Source organism: Bactrocera neohumeralis, chromosome 2, assembly GCF_024586455.1.
Source record: "Bactrocera neohumeralis isolate Rockhampton chromosome 2, APGP_CSIRO_Bneo_wtdbg2-racon-allhic-juicebox.fasta_v2, whole genome shotgun sequence".
NCBI lineage: Eukaryota > Metazoa > Arthropoda > Insecta > Diptera > Tephritidae > Bactrocera > Bactrocera neohumeralis.
Genome location: NC_065919.1, coordinates 75,852,780 through 75,873,472, shown reverse-complemented (window position 1 = coordinate 75,873,472; position 20,693 = coordinate 75,852,780). Strand labels below are relative to the sequence as shown.

Below are 20,693 nucleotides of genomic sequence, written 5' to 3'. Positions count from 1 at the left end.
TTTCTTTTATTGCAACGCCAGTCTACATTACAGACCCCGACTTGATTTTGCCACGCGGCGAAATGGAATTCACGACGATGGATCCGATGCTAAAGTAAGCAAATCGCCGCTGCAGAGAAGTTAAAAACTCAACAACAACAACAACAATGTGAAACAATGCATTTTAAGGAATTTCGGTTTGGTATGTTCTAAGATTGCAGCTCGAATTTTTTTATAAAACAAGTTTAGCATAAAATTATTATAGTTAAAATAAATTTAAGTTTTAGTCCAATTAAGAGAGCATAGTTAGCATAAGTTGTGAGTATTATTAAGAAAAAAAATTAAAGCAAAAATACAAAATAGTGTCTATAAAATTTGTAAATATTTAGCATATGAGTACACAAAGAAAACAAGTAACTCTAGAAGTCATTATCGCTGAAATAATATTTCGAAATTAAAGCAAGCTAGAAATTCGGCAAACAGAGATTCATATTCGGTTTCTAAGGTTGGACGCTCGCTCAAATATACTTACTTTCTTCGCCATTGTCCCCAGCCTAAGTTTGTTTATGGCTTAAGTTGATTTAACGATAATGATTTTCGGAAATATGTTGCTTTGAATTTAAGAAAAGATAAATAATCTATGAGCATCAGACAGCCATACACACATTCTGGGTATATTTAGGTTAATTTTTGACAATTATGTAATACAACAACAGGCAATTGGGAACAGAGTGTGGCATGCTGGCTATTAATGGAGTTGTTAAGCAATTAAAATATAGTTCGAATTTCTGCTGATGTTTGTGGAAATTCGCATAGAATCTCAAAAAATTTCAAGAAATTTGAATACGCACCTCAAATGATCTTCATGAAGCGTTGGACATACCAATTGGTGCATATCCAGCTCACACTAAATATTATCGAGCTATGCGCTAAATTTATAAAGGAAAGTTTTTTAGATAGAGGTTATGATAAGAACTTTAACTTAAGTTTATATATTATCATTAAATAGTGTTTTCCCACAGCCAAATTAACTAAGTGCACTAAGATTATAATTGAAAAACCAGCCAGCTGTCAAGATTGCATAATTGCTTGTGTTCTCATTTGGTAGTTTTTCTAGGGCCTAAAATTCTACAGCTGTTTTCTATTTTATCAATGCACACAACAAAATTTTTAGTCTGGACAAGAACCCGCAGAGTTAAAGACAGTCAAGTATATAGTATGGGCAACAACTCACAGAGTTGCTTTCCAGTTTTGACTCGATTTCAAATCGATTAAGAATTAATGTAGTGAAATCAAGTTTTTATTTTGTTCAATAAAAATTCGAAAGAAATTTAATCGGGCAAGGGCCGGTTAATTGATCAATTGACTCCTGTGCGTGGGGGCTATAAAACTTTGTTATACAATATTTGTACATTGTATACTTTATATATTCATACTCTTTCAGCTGGCTAGTTACATGAGTCCTTTCGACGCTGTGAGGTTGAATTACAATCTAATGCTGTTTCATTTGAGATCTGAGTGATTCTGTACAAGAGCCCTAAAAGTCTTGGAGCAATTCCAAAACGATTACTAAAACTTCTACAATAGCGGTTATCTTTATAACAAAATTTCTATAATTTTTCTTTCAAAAATAATTTTATGAGCTAATAGTTAGGCGTTTAGGTTATTAAGCAAGTAAACTATTTGAATTTAGTAGTGCTTTTGACTAATTTTACGGTAATTTTTTCTATCATAGTTCATGACTTAATATACAATAAGTGTTTTTTACAATTTTTGCGGTAGTTTTTGATGTATGTTAAACCCCAACAGTTTACATCTCTGTTGGGGTTTCACCTTAAATATACTGCAGTACAAATAGTACTAATTTTTCTAATATTCAGCAAAATAATATTTGCTGCATTAGTAAATAATTTACATTACAGCCATTAGGGGATAGTATACCAGGAGTATTTTTTTTTATTTTTTGTGAAAATTAAATACTAATTTTGAAGATGATTTTGATCACCTTTCTGGCACTTTGTGGATACAATGTCAATGGAAATTTTCATCTTTTGAAGCAAACAGATCAGACGCCCAATTTTCGGCTTCTACGTAGGAATCGAAAGGCTGCTCAGCCAATATGTGTTCCATTGGTGAAAACAAATGGTAATTAGAAAAGGCCAAGTCTGGTGAGTACGACGAGTGAGATAGCGGCTCCCAGCCAAATACTTCGATATCCTGAACCGACTTTGTTTTGAGTGCATTGCCGTCTAGGGAAATTAATTTGCGATGTCTTTTGGTCCATTCCGGTAGATTTTCGATCAATGCATGGTTCAAAGCTTTGATCAATTAATGTCTGTAGCGATTAGTATGAACAGTTTCATTAGGTTTTAGAAGCTCATGATATAACATACCCTTCTGAGCCAACCAAACTCTTGCCTTCTTACTGATCACATTTTCTTTGTTGATTCTGATAGAGCAAGATCACTATATCTACTATTTTTCAAATAGAAAAAAATTAATGGTCGCCGCAAAACATCACTTTTCGGTACAAAATTTGACAATTTCAAATTTTTTGTTCAATGACTGTAAGGTTATTGAATATGTTTGACAGATGTCATGACGACCAAAGAGAAAAGAATAAGGTTCGTTCCCAACAAATATTTCATATCAACATCTATGTATCTTAACGCTCAGTTCATACCGGTACACCTGGCAGTTTCGGCAATATTCTCTTTTATGGCTACCATTTTAAAGTAAGAGATGTTTTGAGGTAAGATGAATATCGAATTCGAAGTTCGACAGTTTAAATCTTCATATTATTTAAACAAAGCGAGAGAGCTGAGAAACAAAAAGATTCTTAATTATAATTAATTATAAAAAATTTCTGAGCGCTTTGAAGAGTATTTTAGGAATTGCATTGCTTTTCCTGAATAATATTCATTTATAAAGGCCATTTCTCTTAAATTTACCTAAACATATATTGGCTGAATAATCAAAATATTTTTGGAAATACCCAAATGTAACGCTGCATATTTTCTAGGTATGAGAGAAAAATATAATTATTTTAATTCCATTTTTGTTTCAATATGGTTTCACTAACAAGTAATGGTTAAGCTTAATTAACTACTTATTATTATATATACATATAATTAGTTAGTTGTTTCTATATAAGACCCCTGCCATACATTTTAGTTTTACTTATGTTATGATAGTTCGTGAAAAAAGCATTTCAAGCCAGATCTTAAGATAACATCAAGCGAATTCGAATCCGGCCGCACTCTGTTTGTAATAAATATTGCCAACTGTAAATGATTTTTAGTGAATAACTGCAGTTCCCACTAGGCAACCAAGTACTTACACGTGTCTGCCAAAAATGCATTATATAAACTAATTGTAAATTTACAACTCTTACACTTGATTTGCTGTAGGAATAAGCCTCTTAAGCGATAGTGCGCCCACAATACAACTACAACTACAAATAACGTTAGTTTCCAAAGCTAACTAAGAAAAAAATGTGCAGAAAGCGCATTTACAAACGAAAAAGTCACACACACAAACATATGTATATATTCTACTTCATCGTAACCAAAAAAATGTTAAAAAGTAAAGTTAGCTCTGTACAAACAACAACAAAACATAAAAACGAAAATCAAATGAATAAATTCACAGATCAAATAGACAAAGAGAGTAATCAAAATCATTTGTAAATTACTTCATTTTATAGCGATTAGACAAATATATCTAGAGCATATATACATATAAGTACATAAAAACATACATACATACATACATATACATATGTATAAGTTAAGTTTGGTTAAGTTTGACTAGTGTAGCTGATGGAAATCAAAAGGAATTTAATTTAAGTTTAACAAGGTAAATGAAAATGTCTAATGAAGAGCAAAATAAACAGAGAATACGAAGAGAAAACATTAAAAAGAAATAAACCAAATACAAATAATATAAAACATTAAAAAATATATAAAAAAAATTTAATAAGACTTAAAAATATATTTAAAATTGTCTGTAAAATAGTAAAGTTCGAAAATAAATGCAATTGCAACAACAACAAGAACAGTGTTAGTGGCATTTAGTGTTTACTTCAATGTATGCTAACTAATAGACATAGCCATACATATATACATACATAACTTCATATACTCACACATACACACACATGCAAGCAAAGCTGCAGTTTAAACAATAAAAACAAACCGTTGGAAATTCACACATTTTTGCTAACTGTAATTTCTTCTCTTCAAATGTAAACAGCATTCAATTAAAAATAATAATAAACATTGAAGCATATGCAAATAACAGCAACAAAAACGAACGACACTCTTGTATAAAGTTTAAAGAAAATTAGAAAATACTAAAACAACAAAAACAAACGACACTCTTGTATAAAATTTAAAGAAAATTAGAAAATTCTATAACAACAATAAAAAAAGTTGCACTGAAACGCAGCTGTTGCCAAAAGCTGCTAAAAAACTTTGAGATTTTGTTAAAAATATTAAAGAAAAAAATGCTTAATTTAAAATACAAAAAATTGAAATTAAAAATTTAAATACTTATATTTAAAATATAAAAATATTAAAACTAAAATATAAAAAAAGTTAAAAAATAAAAATTAAAAAATAAGCAAAATAAAAATATTAAAGTATAAAAAATTAAAAATAGAATAAATAAAAATAAAAAATTTAAAAATAAAAAAATATTATAAAAAAAAAATAAAACATTAATAACTAAAACAAAAAATTATATATATGTTTATACTGCAGCTGTTGAGGAACTAGTAAATAAAATAAAAAAGTTTAAAAAATTTAAATTAAGTTAAAAGTAATTGAGAGTACACTAAAAAATAATTTATGTAAATGTATAAATGTTATTAATAAATGATACGATTGAATTTACAGCCAAGGCAATGCAATAGCTACATATAAAGCCATAAACAAATACACCAATGCATAAATATACATACATACACGCATACACACAGAGTAATAGAAGATGCGAAAACAAGTGTACTGAATAAATATAACACAAAAAACAAAAATTAATTAAAAAAATTAAAAAAAACATGTTAAACAAACTTAAAAAATCGCAAAAAACGCGCATAACGGTAAACCAAAACTCAACAACAGCAAAGTGACCAACAGATGCATCAAAAACCCAAACAAAAAACATTTAAGCACACCAAAAAAACTGAACAAGAACTCTGCATGCCGGCATTCCTTATAATTTCTTCATTCCGATTTCGAACAATGCAAAATCACATTCATACAAATAACGGTTATCGCTGAATTTTGCATTCTGCGCATTTTTCCAGCCTCAATAACACACATATTTATAGTATGTAGCGCATACCATGCAAAAATAACGCAATAACGCAATGGCATTTTTTAGTGCTGCCAGATTGATGCGTTTATTATTCCAATTTCAATTTGCGCCTGCACACAAAGCTAACTGTAACACATAACTCGCATATTTGCGCTGACTACAAGTGGTTTTATTTATTGTTTTTAATTTTTATTGTAATGCACTCAATTTGCACACGAACACGCACACATACAGGCGAACAGTAATTTTTTTACCGCATTCAGTTGGTCATTAGCTGTGTAATTAAAAGTGCATCATTACTAATGAGTGTGTTATAAATAATTACCGAAATCGCAATTAAAAACTCACAACAAAACTGCAAACACACACACACATACAAATACAAATACACACCGCCATGCATACACACATATATGTACATGTATAGGCATATCTGAGCGTTTGCAGCGGAAAAAAGTAAATAGTAATGGAGGCCAGCAAATATTAGTCGTACGTAATGGCGAAACTTATAATTAATAAAACATCATGGAAAATTATGCACATTTCATGAGCAGCGTGTGTTGCATGCGCGTGTTGCACTGGCAGGCGCACGCTTCCACACACACAGGATCATACATGTTTGCGAGCATATAAAAATATAGACTTTCGATACTGCATAGTACATTTGCCAATATTCACACACTCGCCAACACACACATACACACACATAACGGCAGTGACTCATATGTATGTATTTGTAAGCGCATATACTAATTGAGCATTCATTCACACAACCAAATAATAATAGTAATAAAAGTGTAATGAAATTAAATTAACAAAGACTAAGAGTATTTGCGAGAACAAGAAAAAAACATAAAGCAAAACAAAACAAAAGCAAAAACAAATAAATACAAAAATAATTATAATTATGAAACGAATTAAATTTGCATTTTTTATTTACCTGCAAAGTCGTACATAACTTCCGAAGGCATGCCATTAGCAGGCAATTTGGTAAAGTCGGAAAAAGCGGTAAGTATGTAATACATTTTTATACGAAGTCATACAAAAATTATAACAGAAAGCATATTTTATTTAAACAAATTTGGTGAGGTGCGAAAAAATTGGTCTCTTGCCTTTTTAGGAAATGTAAATATTAGTATGAAGCTACCTAATTTAATTGAAAACTATAAATTATAATTTTGATATTGAGAACCCAAATTTGTATTCAACTATAATTTGCTCAAATATACGGAATCATCAAACCTTTTTGGTGAAAGTAAAGCTATCATTGAGTTAAAAAACAGCAGGATATTTGAGAAATGTGATTTAGCGATTATATCAAAATGAAAGTTAAAACAAACACGCGTTTTTCTGATCACTAATCAAAGTGCAATGGAGCCTGTAAGTTTGGAGATTTTACTAAATAATGAAAGGGTGATACATTTCGAGGTTTCATAATCTTTTAATAAAAAAAAAACAAACTCACAAATTTGTTGTTGAATGTTTTCTTTGGCATCTATATTTTGAAAATTGTTTCTTTAAATGTTGTATGCGCTTACGTCTCAAATGTTTCATTCGTTGAGTTCAATTTTCGATGACTCGTTCGAGCATTTCGACTGTTAACTGCAAATAATGTTTTTCTCCAAGACCTGAATCGAAGTGGGATTGACCACATAAACTTTAGACTTTACATATACCCACTGAAAAAAGCCTAACGGTGTGATATGAGACGATCTTGGTGGCCAATCGACCGGTGCAAAACATGAAATTATCTATAGCGAAGTGTTCTCGCAATAAACCCATTGATTGATGAAATATGTGGGAAGTGGCGCCGTCCTATTGAAACTAAATGTCGTCGAGATTGCGAGCTTTAATTTCAGGCGTCAAGTAGTCCGTTATCATGGCGCGATAACGGTCGCCATTGATGGTTAAGTTCTTACCCGAATTATTTTAGAAGAAATTCCACCGGCCCACAAACCATACCAAACCTTTGATTTTTCTGGATAAAATGGAAGCTCTTGAATATCTCCAAGTTACTCTTCGTCACAAATGCTGTAATTTAGCTTGTTTACGTGCACATTGAGTCAGAAATGGGCCCCATCGCTGAATAAAATTTGGTCCGAAAACGTCGAATCTTTTTGGAACTTTTCAAGAGCCCATAGAATGAAGCGATATCGCTTGGCAAGGTCTAGCGGATTCAACTCTTGCACAAGCTGTATTTTGTCCGCTTTCAATTTAAGATCTCGACGTAAAATGCGCCACGTCGTTCCGTACGTCAGTTTGAGTTGCTGCGAGCGGCACCATATCGAATTTTACTGGAAGCGGTCTGCTTGACCATAACTTGAGCGAAGCGCGCTAAATACATTCTTTACATAACGTAAATATTCGTAATAAAGTTGAGCGATTTGTAAACGTTGTTCAAGCGTAAGTCTTTCCATGCTGAAATGCGAAACAATACTGAACAAAAATAGCATATTTGTAAAAAAAAGGCTGTTGAAAACGTACCTCTACTTGGATTACCCCTTAAAAGGACCTCGGTCGCTTCTAAACAGATTAGGCTTACTCCATGCCGCTCAAAAGCACAGCGGATCAAAATAATGCGTTGATCAGCGCCCTGAGGATGCTAAGCGTTTTCAGTACCAATTGGCAGTGTGGCATGAACACACTAACCCCCTTGGTAGGGTTCGAGGCCCATCTAAAACCTCTGCCGTGCTTTGGGTCCGGCACCCGATTGCAATGCAACTCCACATTCAACTGACAAGGTCAGTTCTTCCGCATTTGGGTTTTAACCACAACCACCACGAATCTCCACAAAAGGCCAAACCCAATGAGCAGATTGGAGTTACCTCCAAGGGCTGCTGCTCCCCGTGGTACCAGAATTAAGTCTCCGGTCAGACCTAGTAGCCAAAGCTACTACCAGTTGAGCTTCCATACGGCTCTGGACTGGTAGCCAGGATATTAGTCGCCACTTATGACAGGCATGCCTTATCACGGGTACATTCGGTTTCCACCCCGAACCCAAGGGGGTCCCCCCTACCCGCAGGGGGAGCTCTTATGAGGCAGTGCGCTTAAAGTCGACCAGCGAAAAGAGGGCGGCATCTCAACTAGCACATACCACACCAACCTAATGACAAAAGGAGGGAAACGTACTCTGAGGTCTGCCAGTGTTTTAACGGGACGAAGGCAGTCTTGACATTAACCTACCAACCGTTTCTGTAGAGTGTCACCCCCACTACCAAGTCCCAATACGTCCTCTTATTCATAATCCGTATTGGTCACGAATCAATGATCCGAAGGAGTTCTACAAGTCCGTGAAGTCGGCAGGCCATTTGATGTTACTCAGAATGCAACGCGCTGAAGCTAACCTGCCATTCATTCCAATACTTGCTGGCTTCAAATTATAATTTGGCATCAACTTTGCGGAGTCGAATCTAAAGCTGAAGATCTCATCCTTGTCTTACCTACCTGTTTTTGTTGTTCGACACTCATGAGCGTTGTAAATAAATTAGAAAAATGTTACGTATACGCCCTGTTCACAAATAAATTAGAATATCAATCATTTTAAAAGCAAACATAAGTTCCGTTAAAACAAACTCTGATGAATATAATGTGATTACTACAGCCTTAAGTTAGTTATTTAAGCCTTGAACGCTAATATTCAGCAATATTTATAATTAATTTAATTGTAAGTCTTTCGAAGTGAGTTTAAACGCCAGCGAGGCTTCATCATACAAACCGCTCCACGACAAAAAAGAAAATAGCATTAAATCAGCAACACTAGAACTTTGCATTGCAACAACTCAATGCTTTACTAAAAGGCACTTTTAATACAATCGGCAACATGACGTATACGTAACATTTTTTAACTTACCTTACAGTGCCCTTCAATGACTACATGGAAGACCAACAACAAATCTGCTATGAAGGTGTTAATATGTACGCAATGAATATAATTAATTTTCCTTTCAGCTTCGATACATTAAGTTCCAAGTTATTTTCAAGGCTGAGTGCCAAGTAAAGCCAAAAGCATTAAAAACAGAGCAATGGCACGCTGAGGAGGAAATGCAATGTACTCGTATATGTTTTTTTTTAGCAATTAAAAAGATGGATTAAGGAAGCTGAAGAAGGTTGCAGCTTGAGGACATGAAAAAGTTGAGCAACATAATGTCGATAAGGCAAATCAAACATTCAGTTGAATAATGAGAATTATATGAGAAGAAAATGAAGAGTAGAATATTTATATAGTATGTAACGCGAAATTTTTCTGTTCACAATTTTGGTGATATTTATAATATTTAATTTGAACTATAAGAAAACTCTCTTTTAAATTACCTCTTAAAGTTACACTTAAAGTATGCTGCATGAGATCAGCAGTTTCGCTTCTGATTGTAGAAAGTTACAACCGGACGATTCATTGTCAAGAGACGAGAGAAAATAAACCGAATAGAACCACTTGAGAAAACCTTCAAGATGTTTATGTATAGTATACTTATTGTACTCGAAATAATGAGTTTACTAATGAGGATGTTGGTCAACAGAAACAAAACAGGGCAAGTCATATCCAACTTACAGCCTCCTTACTTCACTTTTGAAATTATTTCTAAATGTTCAGTCGAAAGAATGTATTGGGTAGTCGAAAAAGTATGTAATATTGGAAAGGTGAGATTTTGAGCTTCATTTAACTAAAAATAAATTAAGTTCGGGGAAGTTAAAAAAAGTTACAGCTGTTCAAAAATGCAATTATGGAAAAGATTGGCATCGCTAAGAAACATTCATCATCAAACGGTTTTGAACCATTTCCAAAAGGCTGTGTAAAAAAAGAAGTCGGTGTTTGGGTATTGCATGAATTGTCTGTGAAAAATTTAATGGACCGAATTAACATCTGCGATTCTTTGCTGAAACGAAATGAAATCGAACCATTTCTGAAGCGAATGGTAACAGGAGACGAAAAGTGGATCAAATACGACAATAATGTGAGAAAAAATCATGGCCCAAGCGTGGTGAAGCTCAACAAATGGTTGCAAAGCCAGCATTGACGCCTCGAAAGGTTATGCTGAGTGTTTGGTGGGATTGGAAAGGAATTATTCACTATGAGCTGCTCCAGCCTGGTCGACCGATTGATTCTACCGATTGATTCTACTGTCAACAACTGATGAGATTGAAACAAGCAATTGAAAAAAAACGGTCAGAACTGATCAACAGAAAAGTCTTCGTCTTCCATCAGGACAACGCCAGACCATACACGTCTTTGATGACTGGAAGAGCTTGCCTGAGAAGTTTCGATGCAACCACCATATAGCCGTGACCTTGCACCGTCGCGCTATCATTTGTTTCGGCCAATGCAGAACTCCCTTATGGGAGTAAAGTTGGCTTCAAGAGAAGCCCGTGAAAATTACTTGTCGCAGTTTTTCGCCGAGAAACCAGAAAATTTTTACACTGATGGAATAATGTCTCTAGCGGAAAAACAACAAAAAGTGGTCGATCAAAATGAAATTTGATTAATAATACGAAAAGACTTTTTTGACTACCCAATTTAAATACAAGTATATATGTATATATATTACATTTTTCGTAGAGTCGATATAGTTCACCATAACAGCAAAAATTACACAGTAGACTGCTTTACCTAACTATATAATAGACTTTCAATAATTTTACCCTAAGTACAAAAGTTTTTTTTTTATACTACAAATTTCGATTTTTTCACATAGAAAAATTTTAAAATATTTCGTATACGCAATGGTAAACGTAAACCAATGAAAGCTGTTATAACTAAAAATTCAACGAAAACTTTTTTTTATAGTTCATTCTTATAATCTCCAACTTCATTTTGCACGACCTTTCCAGCTAAGACACATAACAGATGTATGGGAAATTGGACTAAGCGTTGGCATGTCTATATTGGCTCAGAGGCCTATTTCGAAGGTTATAATAGAGCTTTGTATTCAATTACTTCAAAATTTAGTTTTTTGTCAATTTATGGAATGCCGACCTTCATTATTTAGTTTTGAGTTTCATTGAGTTGAGGAAAGTGGAAGATCCGAAACGAAAACTACAATAACGACCAGAACCCTCAAAATGGTCTGACTGAATCACTCAAAGGAAACGAGACCTTAACGGTCATAACATTAGTCGCACTCATCATTTTGGTGACCATGAAACATCTTTGCGGCGTATTTTGAAAAATTACTTGGATTTGTTTCCATAGAAGAGGCAAAGAGTTAAAGCATACTGCTGACATATTTTACACATTGGTGGATCAACTAAAGGTAAGATTTACTGAACTCCCGGATAAACAGCTTCGACTCTACATGGTCTCTTTTGTGTTAGTTATTAAAATTATATGCCAGCTATACTCTAAATACTAACGAGCTCAAGGCAAACTTTCGTGTGGAAATCAGCGCCATACCAATAGACTTTTTATAAAAATGGCTAATTACATACCCACCTCAAAGTTGGAGTAACCTGCACAATATTTGCCCTAAAAACTACCTTAATTCCGCATTGAAATCTTTATTCTATATTCCACAAGCGTAGCATCATTAAATAAAATTGCTGAGAGTTGTAAAGTTGCTTTTACGCGAGAAATATTGCCACCTGCGTAACGAATAAGCAGTCGAACTACTTGTATGTGTGCGCAACACAAAATGAAATTATATCAATTTTATTTATTTATTGAATTTTTACAGTCTTCGCCGAGCATATTCCACTCCAGCATTCATATCCGTCACAATGGCGCTCAATTATCTAACCATCAAGTTGCATTGAAGTGCTTCCATTCAGTCACGTAGCAATGCAAACAAACTTCCCACACACCACACACACACACACACATGGAAGGCACACTAACAAACACATTTGTAGCACTGCAGCAGTTGAAGCGTGTTCATGAGAGCGCCTCCGGCCTGAGATGAATAAACGATGAAAGAAGATGTAAAAATTTATCATTTTCGTACTCAATATGCTGGCGAGGAAGACGCCCGCAATGCTGTCGTGCTTGCAATTGTGGTTTTCGCATTGGCTGCCCCGGTGCATCCTTCGAATCCTTTCGTTATGTTGTGTCGTTCGTGCGTGTGTTCGTTTGTTCGGCTCGATTAGGGCTTTCAATCGATTGTTCGTGGCGGGAAAGCTGTATTTTGCTGGCGCTCAGGCAAAGCAATAAACAATGGCGCTGGCGAAGAAAGTGCTAAATTGGTATTTACGTTTGTTGCATACACTCAGGCGTTCGGTTACACAACACGCACACACACCCACGCTCACATGGACACACGTGCGCACGGCGGCTTTCCATCAAAACGCCTGTCGAAGCAACGAACAGACAGACAGACAGGTAATAACAAAAACTACACAGTAAAGCAACAAAAATGAAATACAATAACAACAACAACAATGGCAGTGACGAAGCGTTGAGAAAATGTTGAAAATGGTGGCGACGGGGGTGAACGAAACAGACACAAGATTGATTACAATGAATGCGTTGAATTTACAATGCACACTGAGACGCACATACACACACACACACACCGCACACCAACACATATGCATTAGTGTACAATCTGTCGGCATGCACGCAACATCTCAGCTGTCTATTTAAGCATTGGATCCTATACATTCTCATTCAGCTTGTGTCTGCTTTACGGGTGCTCTTTAATATGTATGTGTGTGTATGGGTTTGTGTGTGTGAGTTATCTGATTCTTAGAACGCCGCTTTACCGCTCTATCCTCTTGCGGGACAGCATCCATAAGCGTATAGGTTTACTAATCCGCCACCGAGGCTATCTCCTTACAAACACACATGCATAAACACAAGCATCGACACATACTCACACACATACATACACATGTATATATATACATACATATATACGCACGTATATGCGCCTTACAGCTTACTCTACATGGCAGCGAACAGCTACTTTCCTGCTGGAACGTGAGGCAAAAGCGAGAACTCTGAAAGTAGAGCGATCGATTACCTCGCTCGTTAACAGATTCCACACCGCAACAGCAGCGCTGAGATCTGGCACTTGGTTAGCGGTGTTGCTATCGGAAAAGCTCACGCTTTAACTTATGCATATATGCGCGTGTATATGTGTGTACATGTATGTATAGTCTTGTAATTTGTGTTTCTGCACAAATGCGTCAATAAATTGTTTCCTTTGCTCTCACTTTAAAACGCAAACCTTTAAGTGAAATGCTGGAAGAATTATTATTTTTTCGAAGATTTCTCTAATCTTATGCGTTACTAAATATTATACAATTGGCTTCTAAAAGATCACTACATAAAGTTAACTCAGTTAAGTAACTTCATCGATTTTAATTTCAATATTTACATTCGCATCGCTTAAGCACATCGAAGCTCTTCATTAAAGGCTGCATGCGAACCTGTGTTGGCGAGTTTATTTCATCAGTTTCATTTCGCAAATTTAATTGCCATATATACATATATAGAATACATTGAAGGAATACGAGAATGTTTTTTTTTTTTATATACCAAATAATATTCAAAATGCGCGCGATCTAACTCTAAGGTATAAGTTATGATGGAAGATGTTATCAAAAAATAAAATACCCACACTCAAACAAAAAAAATCAAAAATAGACAAAATGGCGGCGTTTTTTTTTAAATTGTTCAATTTGACACTGACAATTTCACCCCAAAGAAAAACGCCTTTAAAGATAAACTGATGGAACTGAGCGGTAATACTTTAGAAGCCTATAACTCCAAATATTTGGGTTTAAAATATTAGTATTTGTGCAATTTTATTTAAAGTTGTCTCGAGTTCTCATAATGTTATCTTTCAGTTTAAACAACTTCTAAGTGCCCTGAAAATAAGCGGAAATGAAATGAGGCTAAAATTTTGAGAATGTGGCCGTATTTCAATTTTCGAGCGGAGCCAAGGGCTGTGCGCTCTTAAATATGGAAAAATCGGTTTGCTTTTTCATCAGAAAGAAAACCAATGGTTTAAAATCTTGCAACATGCTGCTATCTTTCAAAAGTATAGATTTTTTTATTTTTTAAGAGCTGACAAACTTTTTTTTAAAAAAAAGGTTGACATTTGCATCTCTCATTTGAAAATAATCGAGCTGAAGATAAGATTTAGCGTTATATAAAGTTGAATTCCGAGTGACTGTCTGTGTGTCCGTCTAACCATCCGAATGTTATTCTAATGAAACTTGGAACACGTGTTCGTTGATGGATGGCAAGAAGTTCGTGGATGGCCGTAGTCGGACCACTGCTCTGCCCAAAACACGCTATTAAACGAAAATCTATAAAGTGTCAAACCTTAGCAGTAAATTAAGAAATAAGACTGCAATTTGGTACAAGAGGTTCCAGAAATAAGGGCCACCTGTAGACTGAACTAAAAAAAGTGAACTAGGCTTCGCCCACTTCGAGTTTTAATGTAAATATATTCTAAACTACTTAAGCTACAATATCCGAATTCATTCAGGACAAATCACTTGAGAACCACAACCGAAATGAATAAAAATAAATGATATCGAAAGACCGACCCAACCCAATCACTCCCCATATAACGGTACTTTTAAAAGCGCGATAAATCAATACACAAATACTCTAGAGGCATTAAATTTTACACCTGGCATGATACAAGAGGTATTTATTGGAGCCGGGGTGTAAAATGGTCAATGGGCATAATATCGCCCACATTTCGGTGAAAAGTCATCAGGACCTACTCAGCTCACACAAACCAAGTTTGGAAAGAATTCCAGTGCAAACACAGTGAAATCCAACTAAGACCAAGCCATTTCCCATATAAACCAGTCTCAAAATACATCTTTCTCTTTCCAAAATTCGAATCAAGCTCCAATGAATGTATCGAGATAAAATTTTGTCCAAGTGGTAAGCTTAAAGTATGCTACGTTATATCCAAAATTTGGACGAATCGGTCCTAACTTGTCAAATAATACCGGAAATGTGGATCAAATTGAGGGAGCGTATTTTTCGGCAAAACCTTGTACCAGACCCCATATACTTTACAACCTTTATGTAGCTAGCTTTAATCTTTCGTGTTGCGAAGGTATGAAATATTCGGTTATACTCGAAATTAGCCCTTCCATACTTGTTTTCTTTGTGATTAATACTATGGTACCGTCTGTTATTTTTTAATTCCTGTAATGAACTGCCCTAAATGCAAAATTTTCTTCCAAGAATGTATTGTTATATATTCAATTTATAACACCGTTCAATAAAATATATAAATTTACAATTTTTCTTAACACTAACTTACTATTATTATATATCATAAACTAAAACTAATACTCCTCCTCGATAATCCGGTGACCCATCAACATAAACACAGCTGCATCCTCCGTTTCGTAGGGCTGGAATAACATATCTGAACCCTGAGGTCCAAACAACGGTGTCGATGACCGTTGAACTTCCTCAAATCCCATTTTCCAGTCGCAGTAATCTGTTGTCTCAACGACAGAAGTAACTGTAACGTCCAATGATTCATCGTAGCTTTCCTCTGACTCAATAATTCTGTTACCCATCAGCATAAACAATGCGGCACTCTCCTTTTCGAAAGGCACAACTAAAATCTCCGGTGCTTGTGAACCCAGCAAGGGTGTTGACGAACGCTGAACTTCGTGAATTTTCGTTTTCCACTCGTTGTAATCAATTGCTTCAATCGAGTTATACATATTGGTAGAAATGTCTGCTCCTATCAGTTCCTCAAAGTCCTGTGCTGCGCAGAAATGCTTGTAGAATCCTCGTTGGTTGAGCTCTGTAACCTTCTCAAATCTGCCACTGGTGATCATTGCGATGTATTCGGCTACTTGTGTCAATGTAATTCCGTAAGAGGCCATATTTTTTGAAATATTTGAATTTTTTCTTTTAATTTTGCGGAAGCGTTTTGAACTCTTATCAGCGTGTGCTCGTGAGCTAATGACTTTAAATCACCTGTGGTGTCCTTTTTATAGCTGACGAGTTTTAGCTAGCTTAGTGGAAGCAGGTAAAGAAAAGCGCAGGTAGAGAAGTAATGTAGTGATCAGGTAGCTAAATTAGGCCACCTTTCTTTTATGTAACCTTAACCGGGTACCTATAATAAAACTTTTGTTCAAAATATACCTGACAGTTGATGTTGTGGTTGAGATATTATAAAAGTCATTGGGACAATCGGTACTAAGGAATTCTATTATAACAAAATTAAAGCTACCCTATCTATTGTTGGTCATATATTTATAAGATGCAATTATTGTGCGATGAAAAATGAAGTGGACACCTACTGACTTATTATTACATACGATGTGGGTTCAACAAGGTATCTACATATATCTTTATAAATGAATGACGGTGTGTTACTGAGCTTTTAAAATAATTGCATTACTTGCATTTATCAAACTCATCGAATAGAAGTATTGAATATTTGGCAAAGCTCACAAGATATTATTTTCAGCTTTAACCTACTAATTCAATGTTTTGTGGAACTATTTCTTTATTTTATGAGAATGTTTAGTCGAAGTTTCTAAATATAAAAAAGCTCATTGAATCTTTCATTCGAACTGTGCAACATGAATCGTGAGAGCTTCGGTAGTTAGTCGGCTTAGATGAAGCAATGCACCAGACATTAATTCCAGGTCAAAGTGGAGTCAGCAGCAATTGACTCTAAAGCAGAGGAGTAGAAACTATATATATCTATATATAAGGTAAGTATGTATATGTGTGTGTCAATGTACCGCTTGGCCGTGCAGGTAGGTGCCACATTACAAAATCGTTGCACACACTCCTTTCATAATGGAGACACAAAAATATACGAATATGTATATTCTTGTATTCAACATACATATTTTCCTACATCCACTCGGCTGAGTACATATGTCTGTGTATGCGTTTAGTGCGTACAATTACGAATATGAATGCGTGTGCTGCGCTGCGTTTTGATTTGTGACTAGCAGCGTTTGTCAGGTAATGAAAGTGTTACTGTCCACAATGGTACCACGCTCCTCCCGCCTTACTCTCCTACTGGGCTCTAGGGTTGCGGCTTCAATTTCAGGCTCACATCATCGTTCTCGTCATCGTCATCTTGAAATGGTCAATAGTGAAAATCAACAATAACAGCAGCAGTCGCATGAGGCACGTCGAAATCAGCTGCACAGCACACACACGCACAGACACTATATGTTTACCTTTATAAGTACTTACCAGTGTGTTTTGTGTGTGCGTGTTTGTGTGACGCACTTAGTGATGTTTGCATTGCCATTGACGCAACAGTTAGAATGAGTGAGATAGCGCTGAGAGCTATTGTATATACATACGTACAAAGCCACTCTTCATACACACAAACACATACATACACAAATGTATATATGTATATGAGTTGCATTCGTAGGCACCAAAGTCCTTGCAATGTTCAATATGCATTTGCACATTTCGCTAGTGAATCAGTGTGTCAATGTAATATGCCGACCGATTCAACTCACTCGCCCCCACAAAGTTTCGCTAACGGTACACTGTTTATCATGGTTGACCCCAAACTCAACTGCCGTGCGTTTAAAGGGTGGTTGAGATAAAATAAATGAAAAAAATTAAATATACATATATAAAAGTTAAAATAAAACAAAAAATGTACAATAAATAAAAAAAATTAAAATTAAAATAAATAAAAAAAATATAAATAAAATATAAAAAATAAAACAAATGAAATAAAAAGATCAAATAAAATAAATGAAATAAAGAATGTAAATAAATATACAAATTAAAGTAAAATGAAAATTAATAAAACCAAGAAACAAATAAAAAATAAAAAATAAAAAAAAAAAATAAAAAAATATATAAAAAATTAAATTAAATTAATAAAAAAAAATTATTTATAAAATATAAAAAATAAAACAAAATAAAATTTAAAAAATAAAAAAATAAAGCAAACCATTGAAAGAAAAATTTAATTGAAACTAAAACTAAAATAAAATTGAAATCTAAAACTAAAATTAAAATTAAATTCTATTTATTCATTTAACCACTACCATTTTCCAAAAAATTATTTCAGAATATTTCAGACGGTAAACATAAAAAATAACGTAGAAGTTTAGAGTGTTTCTATATTCAGTAAAATAATTTTTGGAAAAACCCTTTGGGCCACCCTGTACCGCGCATGATGCATACAGGCCATCGGTTTGCTTTAGTGGTTGTGACACAATAAACACACACTAGCGCATATCAGCGCTGGGCAACGTTATGACATTATGATTACGATTCATTGTTTCTGTTGCTGTTGTTGCATATTGTTGCACGTAACTTAATTAATGAATTTATTGCTGTTGCTGTCACTATTACGCAGTGCCACGCTTCACTCCCGCCAGCCAGCTTACCGTTAAGCCGGCCACTTGTTGCTATTTTTGTAATTTCGCCTGTTGGCCCAGTCATAGCAACTTTAGCAGTTCTGTCAAATATGATTCATGCGAGCCCGCACACACACACACACACTGTCACTTTCACCAGCACATGACCGAAAACAACTTAACTTGACAGTGGCAACACTACACACATCTGTATTTGCACTCGTCGGGCGTGCGCGCCTGTGTGCGATCGTGTTGCAACAGACACACGGCAATAACGGTGACAAGTGTCAAGTGAAAACTATGTCGGCCACGTTGCGCCAAATGTCAGCGTGGCACAGCATTCAACATCGTTGACATATGAACTCCTCAGTCGGCAGTGCTTGTATGTGTATATTTCCGCGATTGTGTTCGTCTGTGTAACTTAGTGTTAGTCAGTCTCACAACCATGCAACAGGTGAAGAATTTAATAATGTTTCAGTGAGCCTAGTCTTCGGAGAATTTATATTCATATAGTCTAATTTACATATATTTTGAATTGGGGGAGGAAAATAACAAGAAGATTTATATTAATATTAGAAATTTTTGCGATTCACTCCTAACCTTGTCTCTCGGTGCACATTCTTATTTTCAAATATGCTTCAAGAATTGCGAGACTTTTATGTAAAATGTTGTAAAAAGAAATAACTGATTTTGCATTGAAGATTTGTTTTAGCGTTATTAGAACGATCTGGGTTGGGTCAAATGTGAACCGTTATGTTCTATTACTTATCGCTACTTTTAAGATATTTTTATAAAGCCACTATCATTTAACTCTCGTGGGTCTAGGCAAAAAACTGAATCGGTCGATTTCCACAAGCTACCTTCAGGCAAATTTTTCTCCAGTAAAATCATCTGCCATGGAAAAAAAGCAGGTAATAATCAGCTTCTGGCGAGCCACAATCGATTTGTGTGGCGTGGCATAGTTCTGATGGAACATAATTCTTCCTCTATGGATCAAAGCTGGCCGCTTATGGACGATTGTTTCCAATACCAGCAACCATGTGTTTCAGAAATGTATTGATGTTTTCCAATTCTACAGTGATTCGCCAATGAAAATTTTATCCAAAAAGGTTTTTGCGTTAACTAGTCTTCACAAGCTTCTTCTTGTATCCAATCACGAAAGTATGAAGCAAAATAATTTGGTGAAATTAAGACTTTGAAGCTCCTAGTAAGAGAGTCAATGATCTCAAAAATACTAATTGCCGTTATGTTCACATTTAGTGGCTCTCTTAATATATGAAAGAGTTTCCAATAGAAAAAACAAAATTTGGAATGCGATAAAGTTCCCTTCCTGTGACCATATATCATACAAGATCTGTACTGCTTCTTGACTATAAAACCACAGGAATATCGATACAAAATTTGTTTTTTTAAAATAGTCTTAGGCTATTATCAACATTTCCTCAAGGCTAATGTGAAAATGGAAACGTTTGCAGGATTGTTCATCTTCATCAGCTTGATCGCATCTAAGTAAATTGAAAATCACATTAACTAAATTTTTTTATAATGGGCAACATTCCTTCTTTTAGATTCATATTCAAATTTATTTTTTAATCTACTTAGTAGATCCTCACTATATATACGTGAGATATATCTTGTGACCCTGCCAAACGCTGTTCCACTTTTTCAACTGATTTTGGTGGACTGAAAAAAATTTAACACATAAAATTGGATAAAAGTAGGCATATAAGAATAAGAAAGATTTCTCTGTGAGACTATTAAAAATTGTGCAACTCATACGCTCCTTCAAAATATCGGCGGTCAGTTTCAACTGTTATCTTCTTACCTCTGTCTGTTGTTCGAAAGTGATGAGAGACCCTCTCAATGCTTAACGATCTCTCAGTAGTTAGGTGAATCCCAGAGAAATATTATCAGTACTCGCTGAATTTTTAACTATAAATATATTTGTATTATTTATTTCTTTATGTGTATAGGTAGGTAAATAGTAAGACTTTTTAATTAAAATTCCGCACGAAAACTTATTAGCCGAAATATTTGTTCTTTTTTAGTTGGTATAAGTCTCATTGACATCTGTGCCAAATGTTACATCAAAATAATCATTTTTGTTTAGCATA

General features: G+C 34.7%; 1 protein-coding gene across 3 annotated transcripts in view; it reads left to right on the top strand.

Annotated features, from left to right (window-relative positions):
- Positions 1–6,223, top strand: part of LOC126762147 (hemicentin-1) — a 268,515-nt gene extending 262,292 nt beyond the window's left edge. For 2 of the 3 annotated variants that reach the window (XM_050478702.1, XM_050478685.1), the window contains one exon: positions 34–6,223. In XM_050478702.1, coding sequence (XP_050334659.1) covers positions 34–98 — 65 coding nt within the window. In that variant the 3' untranslated portion in view covers positions 99–6,223. Of the gene's footprint in view, positions 1–21 lie in introns of all 3 variants that reach the window. The other variant, XM_050478695.1, reaches the window with a different exon arrangement.
- The last annotated feature ends 14,470 nt before the right edge of the window (positions 6,224–20,693 follow it).